The sequence below is a fragment of the Nanorana parkeri genome, unplaced genomic scaffold (genome assembly GCF_000935625.1).
Source record: "Nanorana parkeri isolate BGI_ZX_2015 unplaced genomic scaffold, ASM93562v1 scaffold365, whole genome shotgun sequence".
Taxonomy (NCBI): domain Eukaryota; kingdom Metazoa; phylum Chordata; class Amphibia; order Anura; family Dicroglossidae; genus Nanorana; species Nanorana parkeri.
This window is the reverse complement of record NW_017306633.1, coordinates 49315-76170: the sequence shown is the minus strand read 5'-3', so window position 1 is coordinate 76170 and position 26856 is coordinate 49315. Positions and strand designations below refer to the sequence as shown.

At 41.8% G+C, this 26856-nt stretch overlaps 1 protein-coding gene across 1 annotated transcript in view; it reads left to right on the top strand.

Moving 5' to 3' along the window:
* Positions 1–26856, top strand: part of LOC108788964 (tetraspanin-15-like) — an 89810-nt gene that overhangs the window by 33261 nt on the left and 29693 nt on the right. The window contains exon 2 of the mRNA XM_018558873.1: positions 18905–19090. Coding sequence (XP_018414375.1) covers positions 18905–19090 — 186 coding nt within the window. The remainder of the gene's footprint in view (positions 1–18904; positions 19091–26856) is intronic.

The window sequence follows — 26856 nt, the reverse complement described above, 5'->3', positions numbered from 1 at the left end:
CTGTTCATTGCTGCTTGGCATTTACATTTTTCTGTCTTTGACTGCAAGAAATTTGAGTAGCAAATGAGTTCCCATGTAATGAATGGAAGATGCCAGCACAGTGCAGATGTGTGTCTGTGAAATAACCCGGCATAATGAGAACCTGGAAACATAGAGTATGAACTTCTCTCTTCCATCAAAATGTGAAAGCTGAACTGCGGGGAAATTGCAATATTTCAGTTGAAAACCTGCCACAGCTTCCAGTACCATTGCTGGGCTGATGGCACCCAAGTCTCTCGCTCTACTCCTCAGCTTATCCTTTCCATCTCCTCACGCATCACTAAGGGCCTGTTCACACATACAGTGGTGTCCTACCATAATGGATTAACACAGGTCCAAAAACTATTGTTTTCTATGTGCCTTATTCACATTATAACACAGGTGTTATGGGCACTGCACTGAAAAAAAAAATTAAAACATTCTACATTTCTTTGGAGCTCACTGGATGCCATTGCAGGTCACCACACGGCAGCTCACCACACTGCTGTGTGGGAACCTGAATGGAGTGTACACATTGCACACTACCAATAAAGTTTAAAAAGGAAAGAAATTACATAATTTTACAAAACTTTATGATACGATGCTCACTTCCGGAGCTGCCACAATGCCCGCCCTCTAAAACACATCGTCTTAGCAGATGAGCAAGTGTGAACGAGCCCTAACTTACTAACTGACACAGCTGTGTGAAACTGATTAGCTTGTGTCAGACACTTTATATTAACTCACTGCTTAACTGCTTAATTAAAGTGACAGTAAACTCAGGAATTAAATCTTAAAAATACATTCAAGTACCTTAACAAATGACAAAAATGTATCTTATTTGTGTATCACTCGGCTGTAGATCCTCAAATCATCTCTGAATTGGTGCTGACACTGTCCTTCCTTCTGGAGGGTGGCTACTCTTGTTCCCCACGGTCCCTGTGTGTGTTGTAAAGTAGTCACCACTCCAAGCTCGCTCCTGTGATGAACTACAACCTCAATACATATTGGTAAAATAAGCATGAGATTGTAGTCCATCACAGGAGCGAGCTTTTTTCCCGTGTGTCTGTGCGTGCTTTCCCGCTCTCAATTAGGGTGCCATTTAGAGATGTTCAGATTCCAAGTGCCGTACTCGGTACAAGTACAGGTACAGATACTTTTCCTCGTTTTTCTAAAACAATACAGACTAATGATTTCAGGACAGTGGTGGAGCGCCAGAGCCCAGGTCCCAGCTGCCACCGCTGCAACCCTGGTAGTTCTCGTGAAAATGCTAAGTATCGGCACTGGTATCTGAACATCCCTAGTGCCTTTAACTATGGTACCGCAAGCGCATTGAACATTTTCGACGCGTTCTGCGAACGTACGTCTTTCCCCACGTTTGGTGCACATTCATGCAATGCCTAGGTGTGAACGGGGACTTCAGGTGACAACGTTCACTCAGTGTTCCTACCCATGGAGGAAAAATGTTGCCACCCTAGCCTGCTCTCCTGATTTGGACTACAGAATACTCAATCCCCATAACCTAGGAGGGAGGTGTTCTGTAGGTCACAGAGCTAGGCAAGTCTGATGATTCTGCTTGGGATTTTTGTGCAGTAGAGGCAGAGTGCATAGGATGTTAGGAACTTACTGGATTTCTGGCAGGACCAATAGGTAATTTTCTGTAATTGCTGCATTTGTAAAAGACAAGAAATAGGGAATTGTGCATGTATTGGAGAAATGTACTGTTTTTATTTGCCCAGACATGCCCTTTAAATTCTATAACACCCAAAATAATGTGACATGGCTATTGTTTTTAATTTGTACGTTGTGTTAAAAGTAGGCATGCACCGATACCACTTTTTTGGGTCTGAGTACGAGTACCGATACTTTTTTTTTAGTACTCGCCGATACCAATTACCGATACTTTTTCTTAAAGGGGCAGATATAACTTTTTTTTATGCCATCCTGTGCCCAGCCCACACCTGTAGTGTGGCACAGTTATATCTAATTCTGCATACCTGGCTGTATATTATACATTAAAAAATGTAATATACAGCCAGGTATGCAGAAATAAATATAACTGTTCCACACTATATGTATGCATTATGCACTACAGTGTTCGGGCCTTGACATGTGCTCAGCCTCATCCATTTTCCACCATATGGGGATACAAGGCTTAGTTAGATAGAATAGCAAGCTGTAGTGATTTTTTTTTTGTTTGTGAAGATGGCGGACACAGGTACTCGTTTTAGACATCAGAGCATTTGCACGAGTACGAGTACCCATGCAAATACTCGGTATCACGGCCGATACCGATGCTTGTATCGGTATCGGTGCATCCCTAGTTAAAAGCATTTGCATTTTGTCACAGAATAGATAAACATAAATGGACAAGACACAATGAGAAAGATTTTCCGAGAAGGAATGACAATGAAAGTCAACAAAGAAACAAAATTACCAGTGCGTGGAGCAGAGGAATAGAACGAACTTCCTGGAATCAGCAATTATGTTTAGCATCTTATAATTTACATTGTGAATGCTAAATCCACAGATCACTTGTAAACATCTCTGTATGTTGTTCTTCATGTTATATTCTTTCTATAGCAAACTACTACTTCTCCAAGGCTATCTCCTGTTCAAATGTTTTTGTTTAGTTTTGGATAGAATGGTGTAAAGGTAAAATTTCCATCCGTTTCTACAGCAAAGCAAATGAATGGTCACTACTACAGCGACGTACTTCATACATCTAATCAAACATTATTTATTATAGGTATTCTAAGTATATAGCGCCAACAATTTGCTCAGAGCTTTATATAGTGCACATTCACATCAGTCCCTGCCCTCAAGGAGTTTACAATCTAAGGTCTCTATTGCACACATACACAGGGCTAATTTAGCTAGGAGCCAGTTAACCTACCAGCTTGTCTTTTGGAGTATGGGAGAAAACCAGAGTGCCCAGAGGAAACCCATGTGAGCACAGGGAGAACAAAATAAAACTCCTTCCAGATAGTGTCATGACCGGGATACAAACAGGTGACCCCCGGTGCCGCAAGACAGAAGTGCTAACCACTAAGCCACTTTGCCAGGTAGGAACCAATATTTTGGGGAAACACAGGTTCCTTTTATCAACTGGCATTATTAAAGGACTACTCCACTTACTTGGAACTAGTGTGGCACTCTTCCTTTTACTTCACTTATCAAGGTGAGAGACAGGTATTACCAGATATTATTTAAATGAAAGCTGTAAATTTAAGAAGATTGAAAATTACTTTTGAAATTTCTTTAAAGGGTTATCAAACCTTCAGCGTTTTTTTGCATATATCTACTGCTAGCAAGCAGTAGATATATGCAAAAACTTTAAAAAAAACAAACCTTTTGAAACAGGTTCAAACTTACCTGTGTCTTCGCCGCATGCTTCCGTCCGAATATCTGAAGAGTCTCGGGCGGCTGCAAATGATCTTGGGGCGGGCGCATGCGCAGTTCAAATGTTCAGCCGGGAGATGAGGAGAGACACAAGGTAAGTCTATGGAGCAGCGTGCACCCACACAGACTCCATGGGACATCAGAGAAGAGGAGGACAGAGGAGTCGGCGCTGGATCGGAGACCCGCACCAGCGAAGAAGAAGATGATCAAATAAAGAGGCATCATTTAAGGTAAGTCCTGACACTAACATTTAACTTGGGAAAGCCCCATTCTAAGATAATATTTCTTCGGCTTTCCCCCTTTTTTTTCTTGCCTGTTGAAGCAAGTTATACTTACTCCTGCTGGGTCCCTCACTGCCACCATTTCCAGGTGCAGGGGGCCACTTATCCAGGGCTGAATATGTGCCCAATACGATGCGTCCCCTATTGTCCCCTGAAACATGACATGACATTACTTCTAGATCCTTAGAGGATCTAGACAGCCATGGGAAGTGTCCACCTCACTCAGGCAGTGACATGGACACCAGAAGAAAGACCCTGTAGGAAGAAAACAAAGGAAGAGCAAAGACTCATCACCTGAGCTTCACGTGATTACTGCAATAGGTAAGTAAACAGGTCTATCGATCTAGAGATCAGCTAGAGGGGTGAAAATTATCCTGGAGATAATTGGAGCTTTAAAACTTGAGATGTTAATGATTGGGTTTAAATTTTCATTGAGCCTTCCAATATGTTGGCTTCATCTATGTTTCATTTATTACTTGACCAGTAGGGGTATTGGTCCCCATTTTCTTTAAAGGAGGTGCAGTTCTTTAAATTGTCATCCAAACAGTTACCTGTGGTGGGGACCTGAAAATCTGTGTCCTCATGAATGGTGAATTCAGAAAAGTATAATAAGCACAAAGCTCACTCCATGTCAATGGTCATTTCCTCCTGCTCAACCAAGCGAAGCCGAACAATTTGTAGTGTATAGTAAGACAAATGGATCTTATCAGCACACTAGTCAGAAGCAATCAATTCTAGCGATGAGCAAATCTGCCACAATATCACGTGAAAGATTAAATTTTTTTACATTTACCTGATTATGTGCAATCTTCATTGTCAGATTCACGGAGAATCATACAGTTCATGAATCAAATGGATTATCCGCAGATCGGACAGAACTTCATGCATATATTCATGCAAACCATAAATTAGCAATGGGGATTCTTCTGATTGGAAGTCACTCCTTTATTAAAGTGATATTAAACCAATGTTTTTGCCCCCCCCCCCCCCATTTTAATTCTACTGTAAGGACTTACCTTATGTGATGCCTCTTGATGCAATCATTTTGTTCCTTCCAGTCGTTTCCAAAAGTCCCTCCAGTGCTGGTGCCACTCTCTGACCCAGCGCAGACCCCTATGTCTTCTGTGTCCAATGGAGTCTGCCCAGCGTGCACGCTCCCGGCTGCATGCAATTCCTTCCACTGTGTCTATCCTCTCCCCGCCGGTGATATGGACTGCGCATGCGCCCGCCCACATCCTCCTGCACAGCCATTCGGAAGCTGTGTTCTGCAGCGGGAGCGAGCGGCGCAGACAGAGGTAATTAATTACCTACTTGGACACTGTTTTTTTTAAATGTAGTGACATATACTGTATCTACTGGCATATACTGTATCTACTGCTTGTTAGCAGTAGATACAGTATGTAAAAAAAATAGACTTCAATTCTACTTTAAATTTTTAACAGGAGATCCATTTATACTTGTGTAGCTTTTTTCTTTTTTTAATGCCCATTTCATCCCATTTTCACTGGATGTACCCTGGCCCCCTCCCCTCCTGTTAACGGGTGCTAGGCAAAGGAGACACCTGTGCCAGCCTGGAATTTAGCCGTGCTTTGTGTGTCCATTGACACTTCTCTCAGTATCTTGACAGGCAGGTGCAGCAGCCTTCAGTGGCCTCGGGATCGTCCTCTCAACCTGGAACTTCAGGGAAACATCACAGATCATCTCCATGTTCCCTCACGGCACTGTCGGTCAGAGGAAATCTCCCTCTGACCGGAAGTTCCGGTATTCCGGTAAGTACTCACCCAAATACTTGATATTGGTACCGATACCTATACTAGTATCGGTATCGGTGCATTCCTAGTATTTACCCTATTAGTTTACAGGGTATGAGTTTGGGAAGCTTTCAATTTAATGTCAGGATTTTTTTTTTTTATTGGGAAATAGCTAAAAACCCTGAAAGGTCTTATTTTCTTGCTGTCTATGTGCCATTGGGGAGATTTTTCTTTTATTTGCTGGCCTGTAGACACAACAGGAATTTAAAGGAAGTCTCTAAAGTAAATAAATTAAATGAAATAATTTCTTTGACAGTTGTCACTAGAACAAATTTCCCCATTGGAAGATTTCTCCGCTTTTCCTCTTCTGGCGACAACTCCAAATTTGGATATTGGTTACCAAGACAAATGAGTGAATCTCACAGCAGCGACACAGGTGTAAATAAAAGACTGGCAGGGGTTCTAACCCTTCCCATCTCCATTAAAAAAAATTAAGAAATTCTAAAACGTTCTGGTCTTAGACTTTTTTTTTTTTTAAAAGCCCGTCCACAGGCAAATATTAATTTAATCCTGCAAGCCACATATATCTACTGCTTGCTAGCAGTAGATTTATGCAAAAAAAACGTGAGGGTTTAATAACCCTCTGATATGTGACTCCAGCAGGTATATACCAGGATACCCAGTCGGCATCACTGTAATAAAGTATGTTCAAAATATCCACTCAACAAACACTGCAAGGAAGGCGGAAACCGAGCCTATTTCTTTCAATTTAAATCAAAAAGAGAGGGGTGATTTTTGTGTGGGCGTAGCAGAATGGGAGATGCTTTGATCTTGGAGAAGGGGTAATTTGACGGCTGGCTAGTCCTTTTGAAATCTCTTTATATTAAAGGATGAATCTGTCACCTGAGCGTGACCAAGAAGCAGCTCATTTCCTCTGAAATCAGGGCTGATGTATCAGCTTGCGACTATGTTAATATTCCAACAAATTTGCTTAGAAGCGCATTAATGGTAAGGTCCACGCCGAGGTCATAAGCAATCTTGTTAAACACAGCTTTCTGTGCATAGTGCCACATGTCTGTGTGAGCTATAGGAAAATGTATTAATGGCACTGCTCGGTGACCGTATATGCTGGTGTCATTTCAAAAATTGCTGTATGCATTTTGTGCAATGTCTGGGCTAATGAGCACTTTCAATAATAGATTTCACATTACATACACATAATTATCTGTTTGTACGCTTGTCTGTCAGAAATCGGCATACTATACAACTTTTAAAGGGCTTGGTTTACCACCAAGAAATATTTTCCATATTGTGTGGCCTTAAAGTGTAGTTCCAGTTTTGTAGTCATATTTGAGAAAACCCCGTTATATGTTTGTTATGTGTTCCTATTCCCACAGCTTAACCCAAAAATTATTAAAAACATTTCTTACCTTTTCACATGTCTCTGTGAAATTGGCCTTTGTAAGCTTCTCTCTCAATTTCAAAGTGACAAGAAACTCTAGCTGTCCCCATAGGAAGACTGGGGACAGACTGAGCTTCCTCTCATTAACATACAATGCTTCTGAATCTTTAACCCTTTGTTAGGACAGACAGTGTTAAAAATCTGGTTTACAACTATTACGATCTGCCTATCTTGGACAGGCAGATCGTACTTGCGATGATGGCAAGCCCGCCCCGCTGAAGGCAACAGTCTGGTGCCAGGTGTGTGGATGAGGAGTGATGAGTAAATGAGGATGTGTATATGTGGGGTGGTGAAAGGGTATGTTGAGCACTTACATGTGATGGGTTGTGTAGTAATGGGACACATTTATTGGCATGGTCGTGGAGTCACGTTTTGGGGCTGGAAGGACATCACAAGGTGTTTTCTTGGTCCTTGCGCGGAATCCCAGTCGAAAAACCAATGTGGAAGGAAGACAATGGCAAAGTTCAGAGTTTCTGCAGTAGTATGTATAGGAATGTGAATTCTCTACTCGCCAAGAGGTTTGGTGTGTGGCGATGTCAGCGGCAATGGAGATCCTGTGGTAGTTTGCAGGTGCAGAAGTGTTTCAAGTCCTGATACGTGAGGTTGGCCGCTCAGGTGGAGGTGTTTGATGGATGAGATCCAGGAGTAGGCTTGCCCTGGGCTTGCAACGGAGATCCTGTTTCCGAAGTTTCAGGTTGTTGTCCTCCAGTACTGTATGTCTTGCTGGGTCACAGGGGAGGGAGGTGGAAGTCCGTTCCTCTTTGGAGTTGATGATGTGTACTGGTGTCCTAATGTCCAGGCAACGTGGTAAGGACAGAGCGGAGAGCTGTTGGTGGATATCAGGGATTGTGTGTCCTTCAGGTTCAGGTATCGGTGGCAGAGGGGGGAATGAGAAACATGTAACAAATATAAAATAGGTGTTATCCCAATTTGACTTTAAAAGTGGACGTGCACTTCAAATTGGGGTGTGGCTTGTTACAGATAGCAATGAGTTATCCGCTGCATGGAATGAAGTGCAGAGTTTCAGTGCAGACTCTTATATTTATATAAAAACACACAATCGACTAATGTGAGTTCAATGCAGCAATTAATGGACAGGCCACTTAGCTCAAGAAGTCCTGCAGATATCTATTTTCTCTTCAATCTGAATGATCTAGATGACTGCTTTGCAAGTTATAATTGGTGTTCTTATGTTCGATTGCAGAGAAATATGATCTCACCCCCTAGAGCTGCCAGGGCATGCATGCTGGTGTGCGTACATGTAGAATTTGATTGCTTTTGCAGTTTGATGTGTTGTCATTTGAAGGTAGCCTGGCACCGCCTATGTAAGCTTTATGCACATCATTTTTACCTTTAAAATATTTTATTAAACATTTTGTCAGAGATATGAAACGGAAAGAAAAATGTATCTTATTGTTAAATAAGATTAATCTAGATTCCAGTTTATGTAGGGGGGTTGTGGCAGTTCCAGGGCACATAATGTCTCTGTGTGCGTCAGTGTCTTTAAATACCACCAAATGAGACCATATATGAGCGTATAGGGTCATGCTGTCATGACTAATGCGGATCTGTTCTTCCATTTCTGCTACAAAGTCTATGCGTAGAAGTGGTAGTTGTCTTCCAAAATCTAAGGATCACTGTATTTGCTACTTTGCATAAGTGAAGGGGAAAAGAGTTCTTATAAGCCCAGAACAATGTATCTACATGGTTTTATGGAAGATTTCTAGGGTACGGTACCACCTGGAGCACAATTTATAGTAATTATTTTTGTAAACTAGTGTTAATGGAGCCTTTTAACAAGTTGAGGTTCATGTTTTCCCAGTTGTCATCTGATAATGTAAAGTTCAAATCTTTCTCCCAACCCTTAGCCACTAAATCATAGTGTGGTGCCATTTTCTGGATACCCACCCTCTAACCTGTCAAGCTGGCACCTTCCTCCAGTTAACAAATCACTTTGAACTACTAAATATACAGTATACATATATCAAAAAGCCAAGGAGCTCCAGGTGGGGTTGTAATTTAGCGGGCAGGCACCTCTGAGCCAGCTAAATTAGGACCCCACCTGGAGCTCCTCTCGTCTGATCAGCGCGCCGCTGACTCGTCCCTGCTCTCTCCGTGATGTGATGATCCGATCACCGGCACACAGTGAGTGAGGGGAGGGGAGGGAGGGGGGGGAGAGAGAGAGATTTATTAAGCAATTATATATGTATTGTCTGCACTGTATTAGCAGTATATACTACATATAGAGTATATACTGCTAATACAGTGCAGACAATACATTTACAATTATACTAACATGAATGTATTAAATGATCTGTATGTAGCCCTGTACTATGGATCATTTAACCCATTCATGTTAGCAGAGGATCATTGTAAATGTATTGTTGCAGGCACTCTATTATGTACATGTACTATATACTACATATAGAATGCACTGACAATAGATTTACAATTATCCTCTGCTAATATGAATGGGTTAAATGATCCGTAGTACATGATATGTAGCCCTGTACCCCCTTTTCCACTTACAGAGCTAGGTTATTTTTCTTTTAAATAAATATTCATGTAATTTTATTGGTATCTATCTACCAGTAGCTGCCTCATTTCCCACCCTCGGCTTATATTCGAGTCAATACTTTTTCCCAGTTTTTTGTGGTAAAATTAGGTACCTCGGCTTATATTCGGGACGGCTTATACTCGAGTATATATAGTACAATCTTTTACTAATTGAACCATTTATGAGCCACACAGACATTTGTTGAAATATACAACATTATTTACTTTATATATGTAGAAAAGATAAATATTAAAAAATTTTTTTTTAAATATTACATATTCCAGATACATCTTTTTTTTAGTACAAATTACTTTAAATTAAAAAATAATATAATAATATGCACGGAGTTTCTCACTGTACAATATTTCTGTACATGTATGATTCAGCAATGATCACCCCATGTTGACATGTTTCCTCTTGAAAAACCACCAGGTTTACCTTCAGATTTCATATTCTATTACACATGAATTTAAATCTCCATAAGATGGACATTTGTAAGATGTCTCTCTCTCCCGTAAGATGTCCATATTCATAACAGTAGATAACTATATGGATGTTAGCTGATGTCTTGTCTCTCCCACATCTGTAAAGGCTATACATGAAGTAGAATCCAAAAACATGTACCATCATCAATTCTACTTCCACATCAGCATCAGAGCTCACCCCTATGCAAAGCGTGGGGGGGGAGGGGCATTTTTTATATTTATCCTTTCTACATATATGATTGGCTGGTGAATGCCACAAATTACGATTTTCATAATAACCGGGGATGGTGGTAAGAAAGTATTGTATACATTGATATTCCACTCTATATGTTAGCATTTGAAATATGCAACTTACAGTTCTGAATCATTCAACTATAGGGGGGGACAAGATTTAATGGGGTTTCCTCTCCTCTATAGTAGGTAATAACTATGATGTAATGTCTGTGAAGGTTCTCATCCACCCAGGTCATGGTATATCTGTACAAAATAAGTCAAGGCAACTGGACTTGCTGTATTTTTCTTGAAGATGTTTCACTGGACATCCGCCCAGCTTCCTCAATTCAGAATGACTTGTACAAAAATTATCTGGTTAAAAATATGGTGAATTTTGCTCTTTATTGGATTATGTGGATTGGAGCGACATTCACCATATTTATTCCCAGAGAATTTTTGTACAAGTCATTCAGAAAGCTGGTTGGATGACCAGTGAAACATCTTTAAGAAAAATACAGGAAGTCCAATTGCCTTGACTTATTTTTTACAGATATGGTGTATTGGTTCATACATACCTAAAATCAATTGGATACGTTATATATTGGTTTATTTTTGTCAGAAGAAAAACATGTAGCTTAAAGCCATACCTCATGAGTTTAAATGTGTCTATAACTATTTTGTTTTAGTTTTGGATAGAGCAAGGAAGATGAAAACTATTAGGTTTTGTTTCGAAATGTGCTCCATTGAGGAAATTTGCCTTTACTTCCTGTTCTGTAGAACTGTAGAACATATGCCTTGTTCAGTGCTTCTTTTTGCTCCTACAATGCCAAATCGTAATGGCAGGTCTTGTGCATGTGCAGACATCCCGCATGTCTGTGCCAAGTCCTGGATACATTGCCCTTACTGAAGCTCTGTCCACCTCACACACATGCTAGCAGGCAGTGGGTCACACACTAAGCCCTATGTCATCCTTGCATTCAGGCGCAGAATCTGGAGGTGGCGGGTCACAGGAAGATTAAAGGCATTTATGCTGCCTAGCATAGGAAAAGCTATTTGCTGTCACGTAGGGGAAGAGAGAAACGTAATTTCCTGGGTGAATGTCTGCAGATCTGCTTTTTTGCACACAAATAAGTGCAGTGCATTGCAGAGATGCAAGTAGTTAGCACACTCCATTGCAAATGCATTTTAAAGTATAGAGCTCTGCATTAAAAAAAAGTGCATGTGTTTTAAAATGTGTTTGAAACGGGTAACTGAGAGGAACTCTCTCTAACAGAGCCGTGAATACCAGTTAAAATCCGTCCAGAGTACTAACACCTCCCAACAGTCGACCACACCATATCCAACACTACAATAAATATTTTGCTTGGACAATCACTTTTTATGGCAACTTCAATGGATTCCATCTACAGGTTTTTTTCTCTTTGTTTCCTGTTTTTTGTTTCCCTTCCTGGGAGATTTCCTTTCACTGGTTTCTCAGGCAATTTCATTGTCGCTGGGACAGGAAGTTAGAAGTAGTGATGAGGATGGCCCTTGTGGGAATCCTGTTCGCCATGCCCACTTAAAACTGTGACCGCCACTCCCTTTTACCGACCCAATTAGTTGTGGGGAGGAACATTTCCCGCCCCACAGCTATACACCACATAAAGGCAGGGAATTCCCCCACCACAACTGCTCCCACTCGTGGCATTCAGAGTTTTGACCTGAGTGGGCTTGGGTGAACTCAGGTGAACTGGGTCCACACCAAGCCCAACCTCATCTCTAGTTAGAAGAAATCTCCCCCAATGAAGACACACATCATTTCACTGTGAAGAGTTTTAGTGCTGTCCAAGAACCCCATTCTACTATATTAAAGCAGAACTCTGGGGTACAAATTAACCCTTGCAGTGGGCTTACCGCCGCACTGCAAGGGTTAGGTGCTCATTTTGGTCTAGGGTCTAAGATAAAAAGATACACTCATTCGATCCTGCAGCAGTGACCGCTCACCTCTATTCCCCTCCCTTCTGGGTGTGGAATGACCTATTGCATCCTCAAGTGCAATTCAAGTGATGGACTTGTATTAAATGTGAGGACATCAGTGGGGCGGAGCCTAGAGGAGAAGAGGCTGCAGGGGCCGGTCCAATAGCCAGATGGGATCGACGATCAGGTGAGTATATCTTTTTTATTTTAGACCCTAGAGCAGAACGAGCACTGCAGGGGTAGCCCCACTGCAAGGGTTCATTTGTAATTTGCCAAGAGTTCTTTAAACACTGACTGCAATAACAAGGAATTTTGTCATGAAGTAAAATGCCTCTTTCAGATGGAAGCTGCCATTCCCCACATTCCAGTGCTGGAGTAGCCACATCACACAGGTTACATGGGAATCTTCACTTTCAAGGATGATTAATCAGCCCAGGATTATGGGAATAGGGGCTTATGGGATAGGCCAGGGGTAGGCAACCTCATCTCTCCAGCTCCGGCAAAACTACAAATCCCATGATACATCTGCCTCTTGGAGTCATGCCTGTGGTTGTCAGAGTCTTGCAATGCCTCATGGGACCTGTAGTTCCACAACAGCTGGAGTGCTCAGGTGGCCTACTCCTGAGTTAGCTTTGTCATACGATTGAGTCACTTTAAACTGTAGTGATTGTGGTTCCTTTCTTAGCTGAGAAGGATGACTAATACTGAATGCAATTAGGAGAATGGACACATATTGTACGGGTGAAAGGGATTCTCCACTTTCAATTAAACTGGAGAACCCCTTTTTAACCAAACAGTACAATGCATTTATTTTTGTCTGCAAGCAACTTCAAACCGAAAGTTTTGTTCTGGTTAAACTGTACAATTGTCAAACAGAAGAACTTCACTGGTAATTATTAGTCCATGTGTACCCTAACACTTCGTTTCCTGGCTGCACATTCTTATATGCACACAATTGTTTTGTTTTACTATTTTCCCTTGTTCTGAAAACATTTTCTCTACTGGAGTTCCTCCTAACTCACCCTCAGTTTGCTTTTTCGGGAAAAGTACAGAAATTTGATTAAAGTGTATGTAAATGTGAATTCAAAATATAATTTATTGCTTAGATGTGCTGGCTGCATTCTATTTCCCTTTATTTTCACTAGGTGATCCGGCCAGTAAGTCTTTTATTTTTCAACATCCTTTAGCTGGCCAAACTGGCCAGAAAAAGTGGCAGATAGAGGGTTGAGACAAACTATTTAATACTGGCAGGGGTGCTTATAATGGTCAGCTTTTATTAATGTACATAAAACCTTTATTCCAAGAGGGGGAAAAAACTGCTGTGTTTTTTTTGAACAAGTGTTAGCTGGAGTCCAGAATTCATTTGTTAGTCAAGTCCATCTAAACCTGCTGGCCCATCTATCACTACCCTCCCCACAGGGTAACAATGCTGCTGTCCATGGGAGGATCCATTGCTCCTCCATGGAGTGGAGCCGCCCTACAGGCCCGTTCACACTGATTCTGGCCAGAACGCACTGCTTCCCATTGCGGCCGGCTCACTTTTTTGTGGGGCAGTAGGGGGCGTGGTGGGCCATTGACGTGTATGGCACCGTAGCCACGCCCTCCGGCCGCAATGCGATCGGCCGCACGGGACCATCTGAGTCAGCTCTCTGCTGCTGTGCTCACTGAAGCGTGTCTAAGATCAAGCCAACCCAAATACTATGTTTGTTTTTTTAGCACCTAGACACAAACTAGCACTTTACCCTTGCAGTGCGGTGGGTAGCCCCACTGCAAGGGTTAATACTTTTTTCCCTGGAGTTTATCTTTAAGTTTTTGTAAGAAAAGCAGGGCCCAGAACATCTGAAAACTACAATTTAAATTAGAACTTTGAGCTGCCAGTCTCCTTGATATAATAAGACATTTAATGAAAGTTTGATACATGACACATACCACGTCTCATCTTTGCCTGCTCACAATCCCTCAAATGTAGAGAGCGAGCAGGAAAACGCTAGTTAGAAAGGTTGCGTAATAGAGATACTGTATATTTAAAGCACAGCATTTTGTGCGATTTATTAAATCGGCTGCCAATCCCAGCTATCATATTCTTGAGCCTGGGAACCGAATGGATGGTAAAACTGGCTTATAAGATCATCTTGATGCCTACTAGAGCCTGAATGGCAGAGATTATTTTTAAGTTAGGTGTCTTGTCAATATTACAGGAAATGTCTTTACTATAATGCAGGATAATAATAGAATCCAGTGCAATACTTCTTATGTGTCTTGTCTGAGTATTCTGAGTGACGTTGAGTAAAGGGGAAGTTACATGGAGAAGGAAGTATCACACATTTAATTACAAGGACAGGGCTAACCACAGAGCAGTGCAAACCACAGAGGCATGTAAGTAGGAGAGGCAGGTAGCGGCTTGTCAAGCTTCGAAGCAGAAGGTCTATGTGATGATACGCAGGCACAGGAACATCTTTGTGCTTGGGTTTTAGAAGCCTCTGCAAATCAATCCTTTACAAAGGGAAGTGTCACGTACATGGATGGAGACCGAACTGAACAGGGGACTACACTTGCACCACTAGTCAGACTCCTCTGTAGATGGTAACAAGCGGAGGGAGGAGTTAGGTAGGCATGAGTGCTGATGAGATGATCTGGTAGTGTTTTGTGCTGGAGTTTGAGTGCAATGACCAATATAATGCAGCCACAGGAACCAGAGAAGAAACCGGACTGGCAGGAAACTAGACCTCATAGAAGGCTGATCATGAGGTGTACAAAATTGCAGGAGCTGAGAAGATAATCGAGGTGGTAGTCACAGGCCAAGGTCATACACAGAAGAATCAGATGCACAGATGGGATGCCAAATCGATAGAAGCAGAGTCAAGATCACAAGCCGGGATCATACACAGGATAATCAGATATGCAGGTGAAGTGTCAAGTCAGTAGTCCAAAAACAAAGTCGAGATCATAGTCCAAGGTCATACATGGATCAATGGAGTCACAAGAACAGATGTGATAGTTGATGGGATTCATAGTTTTGGCACAGCTGGAGGTACAAAGTTTAGCTACCCCAGCTATAGAGCATCAACTAGGGGGCCGGTGACAGCAGCACTGTGGGGTCAGCAGCCTCCTACTAGTTCCTCAATAGGAGTGGTGCACTGCAGAGAGAGGAGACCGTAAATTCAACATGACTTTCCAACCACTATAAGGAACTTCCAAGGGTTATTGATGCTTCTTTAATGATCCTTTTTATGCCAAGAGAGCCCTATTATTCTACCTGAAAAAGGAGACCGCAAACCTAAAGAAGAAGAAAAATTGTAAAGCGGCAGTACACAAATATTGATCAAGTACAAAAAAAAGCACAAATACAAAGAACACTTACTATAATAAACTACACAACTTTAAAGGAGAACTATGAGATGAGTGATTTCCACTCACCTCATAGTTCTAGCCGACCTGTGACAATGAGACTGTCACAGGTCGGCTCAGTAGATCGGGAGGTGAGCGAACACATACCAGGTTTTTTCCGGCTGCGGCGTCTCAGTATACCGCGAGCGGTATACTGAGCTTAGGGTAACGGGAGGACGCTAGTTTGTGTCCTCCTGTTACCCTAAGGAGAACTATGGCGAAAAACACTGACCCCATAGTTCTCCTTTTAAGTATACCACCAACACTCACACGCATAGTAAAATATGTACTGTACATAATAAAGGGAAAAAATAGACATTATTACAAGATTTCACTTCAATGGCTGAAACTGAATTTCCAAAAATGGTAATTTGTAAAATTGATCAAATCAGTTTTACAGAAATTGATCCACTCATCTTTAGCTCTGGGATGCCAGTGTCATGATTGTACTTTGTCTGAAATGCATATTAGTAGAAAAAAAGGTTTGATTTTTTGAAAAAAATTGAATTTTATTCAAACAGTTTAAAAATGTATAAGCTTAAAAATTAAAATAAAATTATTCTGAAACCATAATAGGTTCCCTTTAAAGCAGAACTCTGGAAAAAATGTTTTAACCCTTGCAGTGAGGCTTCTGCAGGGGGGGTATCCCCACTGCAAGGGTTAAGATTTGATTCAACCAGTTCTGCTTAAAGGTGACACTGTCACGAGGGGAAGATATTGCAGGCCTAAAGAAAACAATAGTTGCCTGGCTGTATCTGACTCAGAATTGTCATAATTCCTTATCTCTATGTTTGAACCAAGCCAGTGACTTAGAAAACATTGCAGCCAAAGCATCAGCATGGCAGCCTGATCCTCACATGACGGAGTCTATAAATGTCAGTTAAAGTACCGCAGCGCTGAATACTGAAAAATGGCCTGGATGGGAAGGATGTTTAACACCGCTGGTGTCAACTGGTTAATTAAACTGGGGACGCCAGTGCTTCAAAGCAGATATTCTAATCACTTACTCACTATTGTTTTTAATGAAATGCTGCTACAATACAGGCCTCCTACTGTTTGCACATCGAGTGCACATGTTAATAAAGTTACATATGAATCTGTAACATGTCAATACACAAGGCAAAAGAAAATGCTTTTCTCCATGCAGTTTATATACTACATTTTTTCATTCACAATCAAAAATATTTGAATAGTCAATCCAGGCAAAATTTTAAAATATTCTGCAGAATTGGTTGAGGAGGAGATTTGTGCAATAAGAGACCGGGAGATATAGGGATCTGTGGAATAAGAGACCAGGAGATATATGGATCTGTGGAATAAGAGACCAGGAGATCAAAAGATCTGTGGAATAAGAGACCAGGATATCTAGAGATCTATGGAATAAGATACCTATAGATCAGTGGAATAAGAGATGGGAGATCTATCTGTAGAATTTTAAAAAACAGGAGATCTAGAAATCTGTGGAATAAGAGACCATGGGATCTAGAGATATGTAGAATAAGAGACAGGAGATCTAGAGATCTGTGGAATAAGAGACAGGAGATCTAGAGATCTGTAGAACAAGGGACCAGGAGATCTAGAGATCTGTGGAACAGGAGACCTAGAGATTTAGAGTTCTGTGGAATAAGAGACAGGAGATCTGGAGGTATGGGGAATAAGAGACAGGAGATCTGGAGGTATGGGGAATAAGAGACAGGAGATCTGGAGGTATGAGGAATAAGAGACCTGGAGATCCCGTGAAATAAGAGACAGGAGATATGGAGATCTAGGAACAAGAGACAGAAGATCTAGAGATCTGTGGCATAAACTGCAGCACTTGTGAATGGAAGAAGCAGCAACCAGGTAAATGTAGCTCTCCTTACAGAAATGCCAATTTCAAATACTAAACTAGCACAGAATCAATACAATACAATTCAGAGTTCCATTCTGCCAAATGCCAAAGACAACATTCTGTATTGCCACCTACTGATCATTGCTGTTATTGCAATGTTTTTATTTTCTTGTGGATGTTAATCATAGTGACATTAATAAATTACTATATCACCCTTGCTGTTAAAATGCCAACAGCAGTAACACTATAAAGTTTTTAAAAGGTTACTAGATATCAAAAATAGAAAACTAAAACTAGCTTAAATTATTTGCTAAGCCTGTAAACACAGCTCGGAGCCAGCCGTGAACTTACGGCTGGCTCCGGCCACTTGCAGAGAGATCAGCGTCCCTGGTTACCAACTAACCAGGGACACTGATCTCCGGACAACCTAACTCTCCCGGGTGCTCCGGGAGTCTCCCGGCCGTCAAGGAGAGAAACACTGCTTTTTCTTTTTTTTTCTTATTCTGACACGGAGCCGCGTCAGAATCGAAAAAAAACAAAAACATTTTTTTGCCATAGGAATGCATTGCTAGATTCCTATTGGCTATTTCAATTTGCAATAGCAAACTAGCATTGCACCCACCCTCTGCTGCAGTTCTCCATCAGGTCCACCATCAGGATTGACAGCAGCAGAGGGCGGGTACAATGCTAGTTGGCTATTGCAAATTGAAATAGCCAATGGGAATCTAGCAATGCATTCCTATGGCCAACATTTTTTTTTTCTTTTTTTGACGGCAGCAGAACCTCCGGCCAATAAAAAACTGTTGGGCGGAGCTAGCTGTCATTGCTAGCTCCGCACAATAGTTTTCTATTTTTATTGTTCTACTTTTTTAACAGTTTTTCTGTTCTGCTCGGTCCCACACAGAGACCGAGCAGAACAGCGGAACAGAATAATCGATGAGAATTGACCGAGTAGTGGATCGGCTGAGTCGAACTCCTTCTGCACTTCGGGTCGGCCGAACATGCTGAGCATGAGCATTTGTGCAAATGTTTACATGAAATGTAAAAGTTAACAATGTGCAGGCAGCAGTGGCAGTGCAGGCACAGGGTGATCTCGGCCTTCAGTAATTCTGGGCTGCCCCCACTGATTAGACATTGTTGATGTCATGCATTGTTGATAAGTCATGCATGCGGTGGCGGCACAAAATGCCCTCGGCCAGAATGACTAAAGGGTGAGGCAATTCTGTGTCTGCTGCTGCCACTGTCTAGTGAAGAACTAATGCAGGGGGAGATGTAAATATCAACAATGTAAAATGAGCGGTGGGGGCGCAGGCATGGAATGTACCCATCTCAGCTCATATGGAAATAAGCACCTGTATGTCCAAATGAGTTCAGATGTAGTATGGACCACTTATAACGAAGAATCTTACCACCGGTAGGATCCCGCGTAAATCTTTTATTGGCCTGTAACTTGTATTGGAAGCTGCTCTGTGTGAGAAAAACGAACATCAGGTTAACGAGGAAGAATTTCTTTACCAGATGCTGTGACTGTAAATAACTGACTGTTACTGTTTTCTTCCAGCTGATAGGCCTCCTGATCTTGTGCATTGGCATCTATGCAGAGAGCGAGAGAAGGAAACATCAGACTTTGGAAGGGATCTTCCTGGCACCGGCTATCATCCTCCTCCTTCTGGGCATCCTGATGTTTGTGGTGTCATTTATCGGAATGGTTGGATCCTTAAGGGACAACTTGTTGCTTCTTAAAGCTGTAAGTAACAGGAATCAGAATAATTTTGACTGTACAGTGCAGAAATGAATTTCCTTTAGTTCCATAGTAGAAATAGCTTACCAGGGAAAATACAGGGAAAGGAACAGAAGGGGGTTACAGGTCCACGTCTCAAAGTTTGGTTATCAATGTAGTTATTTGGACTTCTACTATTGCTTTAGTGGCTGGAGACTGTAATTATTTGCAGTTAGAAACCTTTAGAAAGACCCTGTCACCAACTTAAAAGTAAGGTGAAAGCAAAAAAAAAGTATTTTACATGCTTGCTTGAAGTTTGGTTTTCCATAAATTATTTATTCACTTGCAATGTGCCTTTGAACTTGCTAGAAAATGTGACTAGTGAATTCCCTAGCACAGCCCCCCACCACCTTTTCCACCTTGCACGTGATAGCTCTGTACTCTTCTGGAAGTGTCTGATTACTGTCTGTGTTGGCCTAGCTCTCCTGCCCTTCCCCTCACCTGTCAACGGGGTCTCTGAGGTTATGGTGGTACACAGTCACAAAAAGAAGGGTCACCAGCACTGAAGATAAAGAATGATCTATTATAATAGCGTCACATAAGTCATACAGCCAACATTTCAGGACAACACAGGGTCCCTTCCTCAGGGTGACACAGTAACTTGATTACTGTGTTACCCTGAGGAAAGCACTATGCGTAGCCCCAAATAGTTGGCTGTAGGCAGCAGCAGTAGTCAGTCAGTAGTCCCAGCAGACTCAGATTCTTACACTGTTTCTTTTATCTTCATATGGAGTGCTGATGACCCTTCGTTTTGGGACTTGGAATGCACAGCGCCATTCATTCTTGTCACTATAATCATGGCTGGCTCCGCCCAGTTGTCAATTGTTGACAGCCCAGTGTCCTCGAGGATGCTGGGCTGTCATTGAAGGAGAACAGCTGGGCGGAGCTCCGCCCAGCTGTCATTTGCTTGGAGAACGGTCGACCTTTCTCCCCGCTTTGGCTGTCACTACTGCTAAGCCAAGCCGAAGCATATGCATTCGGCTAAGCTGAGCTGCTAGGCTGCCTTTGGCTACTGTACAGGCTATAGTACCAAGCAGACATAATGTACCAAGCATTAGAGATAGCTAAGCTGGAAAGAAAGCCCAAAAATATATTCTCCTTAAATGTAAATACCAACCTTAAACACATAGTCCAGCATTTAAAAAAATATTAAATGCAAACAAAATAATGTAAAAAATCATGTAAATGTATTATGTGTTTGTATTTGAGCCTGCAAAGCATTGCACCCACAAACAGTGGATCACAGGTGCAATGCTCTGGCTCCGGCAGTCTTTTCCTCCCAACCCCTGACTGTACCGAGGTATGGACTTTCAGTTATGAGATGAGAGGAAGTATCAATGGACTTCAAGTGCAGTGACGTCACTGCACTCGTACTCCTTTAAGAAACATGGGTCCCTATCCCTAAATATGGGTGTAACATGAAACATGGTCTAAAAAGTGGAGTTATTCTTAAAGTGGTCACTTACCAGACTGGTAGAGGAAGGGCCAGCAATCAGAGCATGTGTGATGGCAGGAAACACAGTAATTGGGAGAATGATAACTTATCACTGGACTTTTGCTTCCTTATCCAGTCAGTAAGCTGGGAGTGTGTGATTGTTCAAACTGTGCAATTGCTGCAGTGGAGGTCAAGAACGTGGCTGTACTGTCTATCTGGGTTGCAAGGATCACAGGACAAGCTGAACAAAATCAAACATTCTTCAACAGTTTTAATATATTTTAACTATGTATTAGGGATACTTTTCGAGTACCAGTGCAGATGCATTTTCATGAGAACTACCAGGGTTGCAACGGTTGCAGCTGGGACCTGGCTCTGGCACTCCACCACTGTCCTGAAATCATTAGTCTGTATTGTTTTAGAAAAACTGTCACATGACAATAAACAAAAATTTATCAGTACTCGTACTTGTAAGTACTCGGCAAGTACCAGTACTCGCAAAACTGGTATCTGTGCATCCCTTTATATATGTTTATAAAAACAAAATCGTACATTAAAACAGAGATTTACAAATCCCAGGAGCTCCGTGTGCTCCTTACAAATGACAGCTGCCTCCTAATTTTTGAATTTTTCTCTAGTCTAGTCTTGGAGCTCAAAAGTATCGGTACATGTACTCGTACCGAGTACTGTACTTGGTATCTGTGCAACACTACTATGTATACAGCTGCTCAGATTAACACCGGAAAGCCAACCACCAGAAAGGTGGTGCTGGGCTTTCTTTCAATTCTGTAATAAATGTTTATTTGTAAAAATATTTAAGTATTTAAAACCTGATATACCGTGAAACCTGATTAAACGTGTAAAGGTTCCAAAAATTGTTTTGAATAAAATTACCAAAACAGTGAAACAGAGTAGCGTCATAAGCAGATGACACCACCTAGTGTGATAGTGTGAAAACCGGTCTTGTACACATGTTCTTGCATGTGTATAGTAAGTACTGTAAAGCAAAATCACAGTATAGAGTATGTAAGTGTGGCAATACAGTCACTGTCTCCGATTACCTGGAAACGATCAATTATTCATGATCTAACCTTGTGCCTGGCTGACGGCAAGCCAATGAAACGCTTCCCCCTCCAGGGTATTTACATTTTTTTTGCAGCACTGGGTTTTCATGTTTGCATAATGTTATTTCCCGAGGGATTACATCTAAAGGAAGTAAGCATGGTTTTGTTAAAGGAGTGAGGTTATTTAATGTAAAAACCACAAACGGCTAATGCATTATACAAGACTACAGCTTTTTATCATAAATAAAGCTGAAACGTAATGTTTGAGTTGTTATTTTGTTCCAGTAAGAAATGACTGTATCCATTATTCACAGCAGGAGATAGAATGTGCCATTTTGTTCCTGTGAACCTCTTTGAAAATCCTCTTCGAGTCTACGCCGAAGACTGTCTATAGTATACCGCAGATACTTTATTCAGCATATAGAAGTGTGTTTTACATAGCTGGTTTACATAGATTTGTTTAAGGAGCCTTTTGATCAGTTGGGTGGAAACTGGAAAGGGGGTAAATATTTCCTGAACCTCACTGGTGATATCACTCAAATAAATAATAGGAAATCTTATAACCTATCAGATGTTTTTCACCTCCGTATTGCAAGGTGTTGCTTCACTTTAAAGCAGAAGTATCATCAGAAAACTGCTTCTCAGATTCATAGCAAGTTGCTGAAGTGCTGAAATATGGATTCTGATAGCTTCTGGAAACTGGCATGGTTATTTTGGGCACGGGTAGATACAAATTATAAGACACGTGAATTTTCTGCACTTGTAACTTAAAGGAGAACTATGAGGTGAGTGAAAATCATTCATCCTCATAGTTCGTGCCGGCGTGCGACAAGGAAACTGTCACACTTCGGCTCAATAGATTGGGAAGTGATCGAACACATACCGTCACTCGCTCACTTACCGATCATCTCCCTGCAGAGAGCCGTGACTGTCAGTCACGGGATTTGACTGACAGTCACTGTCAGTCAAATCCCCCTCCCCGCTCCGATCCTCCAGCGCTGACTGGCGGAATGGATGGGGAGGGTGCGGGTACAGCTGTTGGGATCCTTCCCGGCTGTGGGGTCTCAGTATATAGCGAGCTGTAGCTCGTTATATACTGAGCTTTGGGTCACGGGAGGAGGTTAGTATATGTCCACCCGTGACCTTTAAGAGAACTATGGGGAAAAACACTTACCCCATAGTTCTCTTTTAATTATTATGTCGCCCACTGATCACTCCTAAAAAATAAAGCCACTGTGCTAGAAATATAAAAGCGCAGTTGAATCCTCTTTTTGAAAGCGACACTAAATACTGGAGTTAAATCTTATAAATGCATTTAAGGACCTTAACTATAAACAAAAATGTATCTTATTTGTGTATCTGTGTGCTGACACTGTCCTTCCTTCTGGAGGGTGGCTACTTTTGATCCCCATGGTCTCTGTGTGTAAAGCAGCCACTGCTCCAATCTCGCCCCCATAATGGACTACAATCTCATGTTTAGTTATTTGTACTGAGATTTTAGTCCATCACAGGAGCGAGCTTGGAGCGGTGGCTGCATTACAACACACACAGGGACTATGGGGATCAAAAGGGGGTAGCCACCCTCCAGAAGGAAGGACAGTGTCAGCACCAATTCAAGGATGATTTGAGGATCTACAGCCGAGTGATACACAAATAAGGGATAGTTCTGTTAATAGTTAGGTTACTTGAATGCATTTGTTTTAGTTTACTGTCACTTTAATCACTGCAGTGCAGTCAGGCTGTATATACATTGATAAATATGCCTTTTTTTACTTTTTTTTTTAATCAACTAGAACATAGAAGAGTCAGGCTGCAACATGGGTCCCCTGTTGATGAGAGCTGACAGCGCCCCTGTAAAAGGGGCCTTAGAGGAGAGAGGTCTTTTCACTTCATCCTGTGTTTCTGGAAAATAAAAACCAGAGAGGGGTTATGTCCATTCCCTTCCCAAGAACTGGAATCTCAAGTTTTCCGTCATTGCATGTCTTACCCATAAAAGCTTCATCTGATGACCTTCTAAGATTACCTTTACTTTGCTATTAATTCCGTAATTTCTTGGCTTGGAATATAAGCTTTGTCCACCTATGACACTAAGGCTTACATACATACCGACCTTTTGGCCATTTCCTTATTATCTAATATGACATTTTCATTAAATAAGGGAGCCTACATGTGCTCAGGACTTGGTGTCATGTGTGGGTGAGGCTTATGCCCCAAGCCGAGAACGCAAGGCTTCCCAAGCAAAGTGAATTAATCTCAGGCAGGAAACAGAGGAAGCTATTTTTGGCAAGAGAGGCAATAGGAAGCACCTTGTGATTCCTTTTCTTGGGTAGCACTAGTTTTGAAGGACATGGGAAAGGTTGAGTATAAGTCTGGAATTTTTCCTGCCATGAGACAAGGTGAGAAACACTTCTTAGACACTGCTTTATTGGGTGAATTGCTGGCATTGGCATGTTACTTCTCAGAATTAGGTGTCAGCTTACTCATTAGTGGCCCTTTCTTTAAAATGTGACATATGATTTATCAACCTGTAGTATCAGATGTAATGATGTGGAAATTGCCTTTCTTTTCAACCTTCAGCTATAAAAAACTGTCAGGCCCAGTTAGTGAAATTATAAGGATGCAAGCATCCATTTGAGTAGATAAATTGTGCTTGGTTGCAATTATTTATATATATTAAAATTATGGATGCACAGATACCAGTATTTCGGTATCGAGTACGAGTTCTGATATTTGTAAATTTTTTTTGTACTCGCCGATACCGAATACTGATACCAGAAGTCCCATTAAGGAAGCCAGGCGGCGTGTAATGACTCGCCACCTGGCTTCCCGATTAGCAGAAAAGCCGTCTCCATGCTTCCTCGTCACCAGATGACGAGGAAGCATGGAGCCGGCTTTCTGGCCAATCAGGAAGCAGGGCGTTGTGTAATGATGCGTTGCCTGGCTTCCTGATTGGTCGAGAAGCTAGCCAATTAGGAAGCCGGGCAACACGTCATTACATGGCCGGGAAGCCGACTCCATGAGTACTCGCCCTAATACTCGGCACCGATACCGGTATAGGTGCATTCCTAATCAAAATACATTTCTGGGTATGACCCTGGTACCCGGTTCACCATTCATCCACCAATTTACACAGCCAATATAAGAGAAAATCAATCCAGCCCGCAAAAGGTGATATTCAAGGAAGAAGATTGAGAAGGAGCCAGTTCGGTGTGCTACAGTGTTTAGATGCTAACAAGTATCATACAATTGATTGATGGCCAAGGCCAGAGTATCTAGCTACCACACCCCTGAACTAATGATAATATTATAAAAGAAGAAAGGTGGGGCTTTCATGGTACCAAAAGGCAATTACGGATAAAAATCTCTTTTTATTTAAGATTGGATACAAAATGTAAAATTGATGATAATCACCAGACAGATAACTCCCAAGAGGCTCACTCCACTTCAATAGCTAGATCAACATACATGATTGATTTGTAGCAATGAGCATAATGACATGATTCACAGTAATATAAACATGATTAATTGGACTGATTTGGAATGGAGGGGTCACATGATTTCCCGACTCACTTCATTTCCAATCTAACAAAAAAAAGTGATAACATGATTATAACATAAATCAAAATATGACCAAGTCAATTAATTGGTTTAAAGTGGAGGAGTCAATAGTTGCCCTCAGCGTTTTGCGCTGAATAGCGCTTCCTCAGGAGATGGAGAATATCGGTTCAGGAGGTTAACAAGTGTGCGTCAGAGCGGACCGGTCCGGGCAGAACCCACAATCAGGGGACACAGGGGCGAAGCCCATTGCCTCAGAGGCAGACAGCAGGAGGTAGAAGTCACAGATTCAGAAAAGGAGCCTAGCCCACTCCTCAGTAACAGCCCAGCAAAGGTCACTGGACAGGGTCACATCAGTCCACACCCCCAGAGCCACCAGCATCCGACACAACCGCCCACAAGGAACATGTTGATAGGACTAGAGAGCAGGGAAATGAGCTCATCAGTCTGCCGATTTTCCTTTCACTGTCTAGTCACCGCACCAGAATGGGCAAGACCTTGTTGTATTACAGCCCATTCACACTACTGCGCTTGAGTAATGCATGTATGCACATGGTAGTGCACATTATGTGCATTGTTGCTCTGAGAAGCCATTCATTTAAAATGTATGGGCTGCCTTTACACACACTAACATGCAACCTAACTCATGTTCATGCATCGCAGTGGACTTGATCAGTGGTAATGGGCCTTCTCTTATCTGCAGTAGAGAAAAGTCAGGTCTCCTGGCTGGCTATCCTTGCTGACTGGCAGGACTTTGTCTCTAGAATGAGTGGACAGAAATTCAAATCCTTTTGACAGGTAAAACGGCCCTCGGATATGTATTTTATTTCCTGATAATGAGACATGGTTTACCTGCCAGTCTCTTTGGGTTGTGATTGATATCCACATATGTTCTGGTGTCTAGGTATTTTTTTTACTTCCTATTCCCATTGATGTCTGATGATTTTTGTGCCTACACCCTTGATGCTTAGGTTAGGAAGACGGTTTTATTTTTTTTATTAAGCATCAGTGGTTCATCATTAATAGTAGAGAATCAGTCAGACCTGTAGATCCTGGGGAGGTGGCACCTCACATTCCTGCCTTTCATTCATGAAGGGAGGGGGGGGGTGCAGGAAAAGGTCACCAATGCTATATGATGGCAGTCCTTTCCTCTTAGGTTTGCATACATCAAAGAAAAATAAGCTAGACATAAAACACAGTTCTCACCCAAATAGGTTATAAGTAGTCAAACTGCACTTAATGGATACAGCAGGTAGCATGTACAGTCCTCTTGTAGTTACATGAACGGCAAAAGATCTCCTGATATGTATGTGTTATGAGATACCCATAGACGTATATGGGTAATAGAAACCCATTCCATGAAGCTCTCTACGCACTGTTGTTTTGCCAATCTGAAGGCCACACGAAATGTGGAGGTCTGTAGCTATTGACTCTGCAGACAGTTGGCGACTACTGTGCGCTTTAGCATACGCTGACCCCGCTCTGTCATTTTACGTGGCCTACCACTTCGTGGCTGAGTTGCTGTTGTTCCCAGTTGCTTCCACTTTGTTATTATACCACTAAAAGCTGACCATGGAATATTTAGTACAAAGGAGATTTCAGTGAACACTTGAATCCAATGATTTGGAGGGTTGTCCCAATACTTTTGGCAATATAGTGTGTATGTGTATATATATATA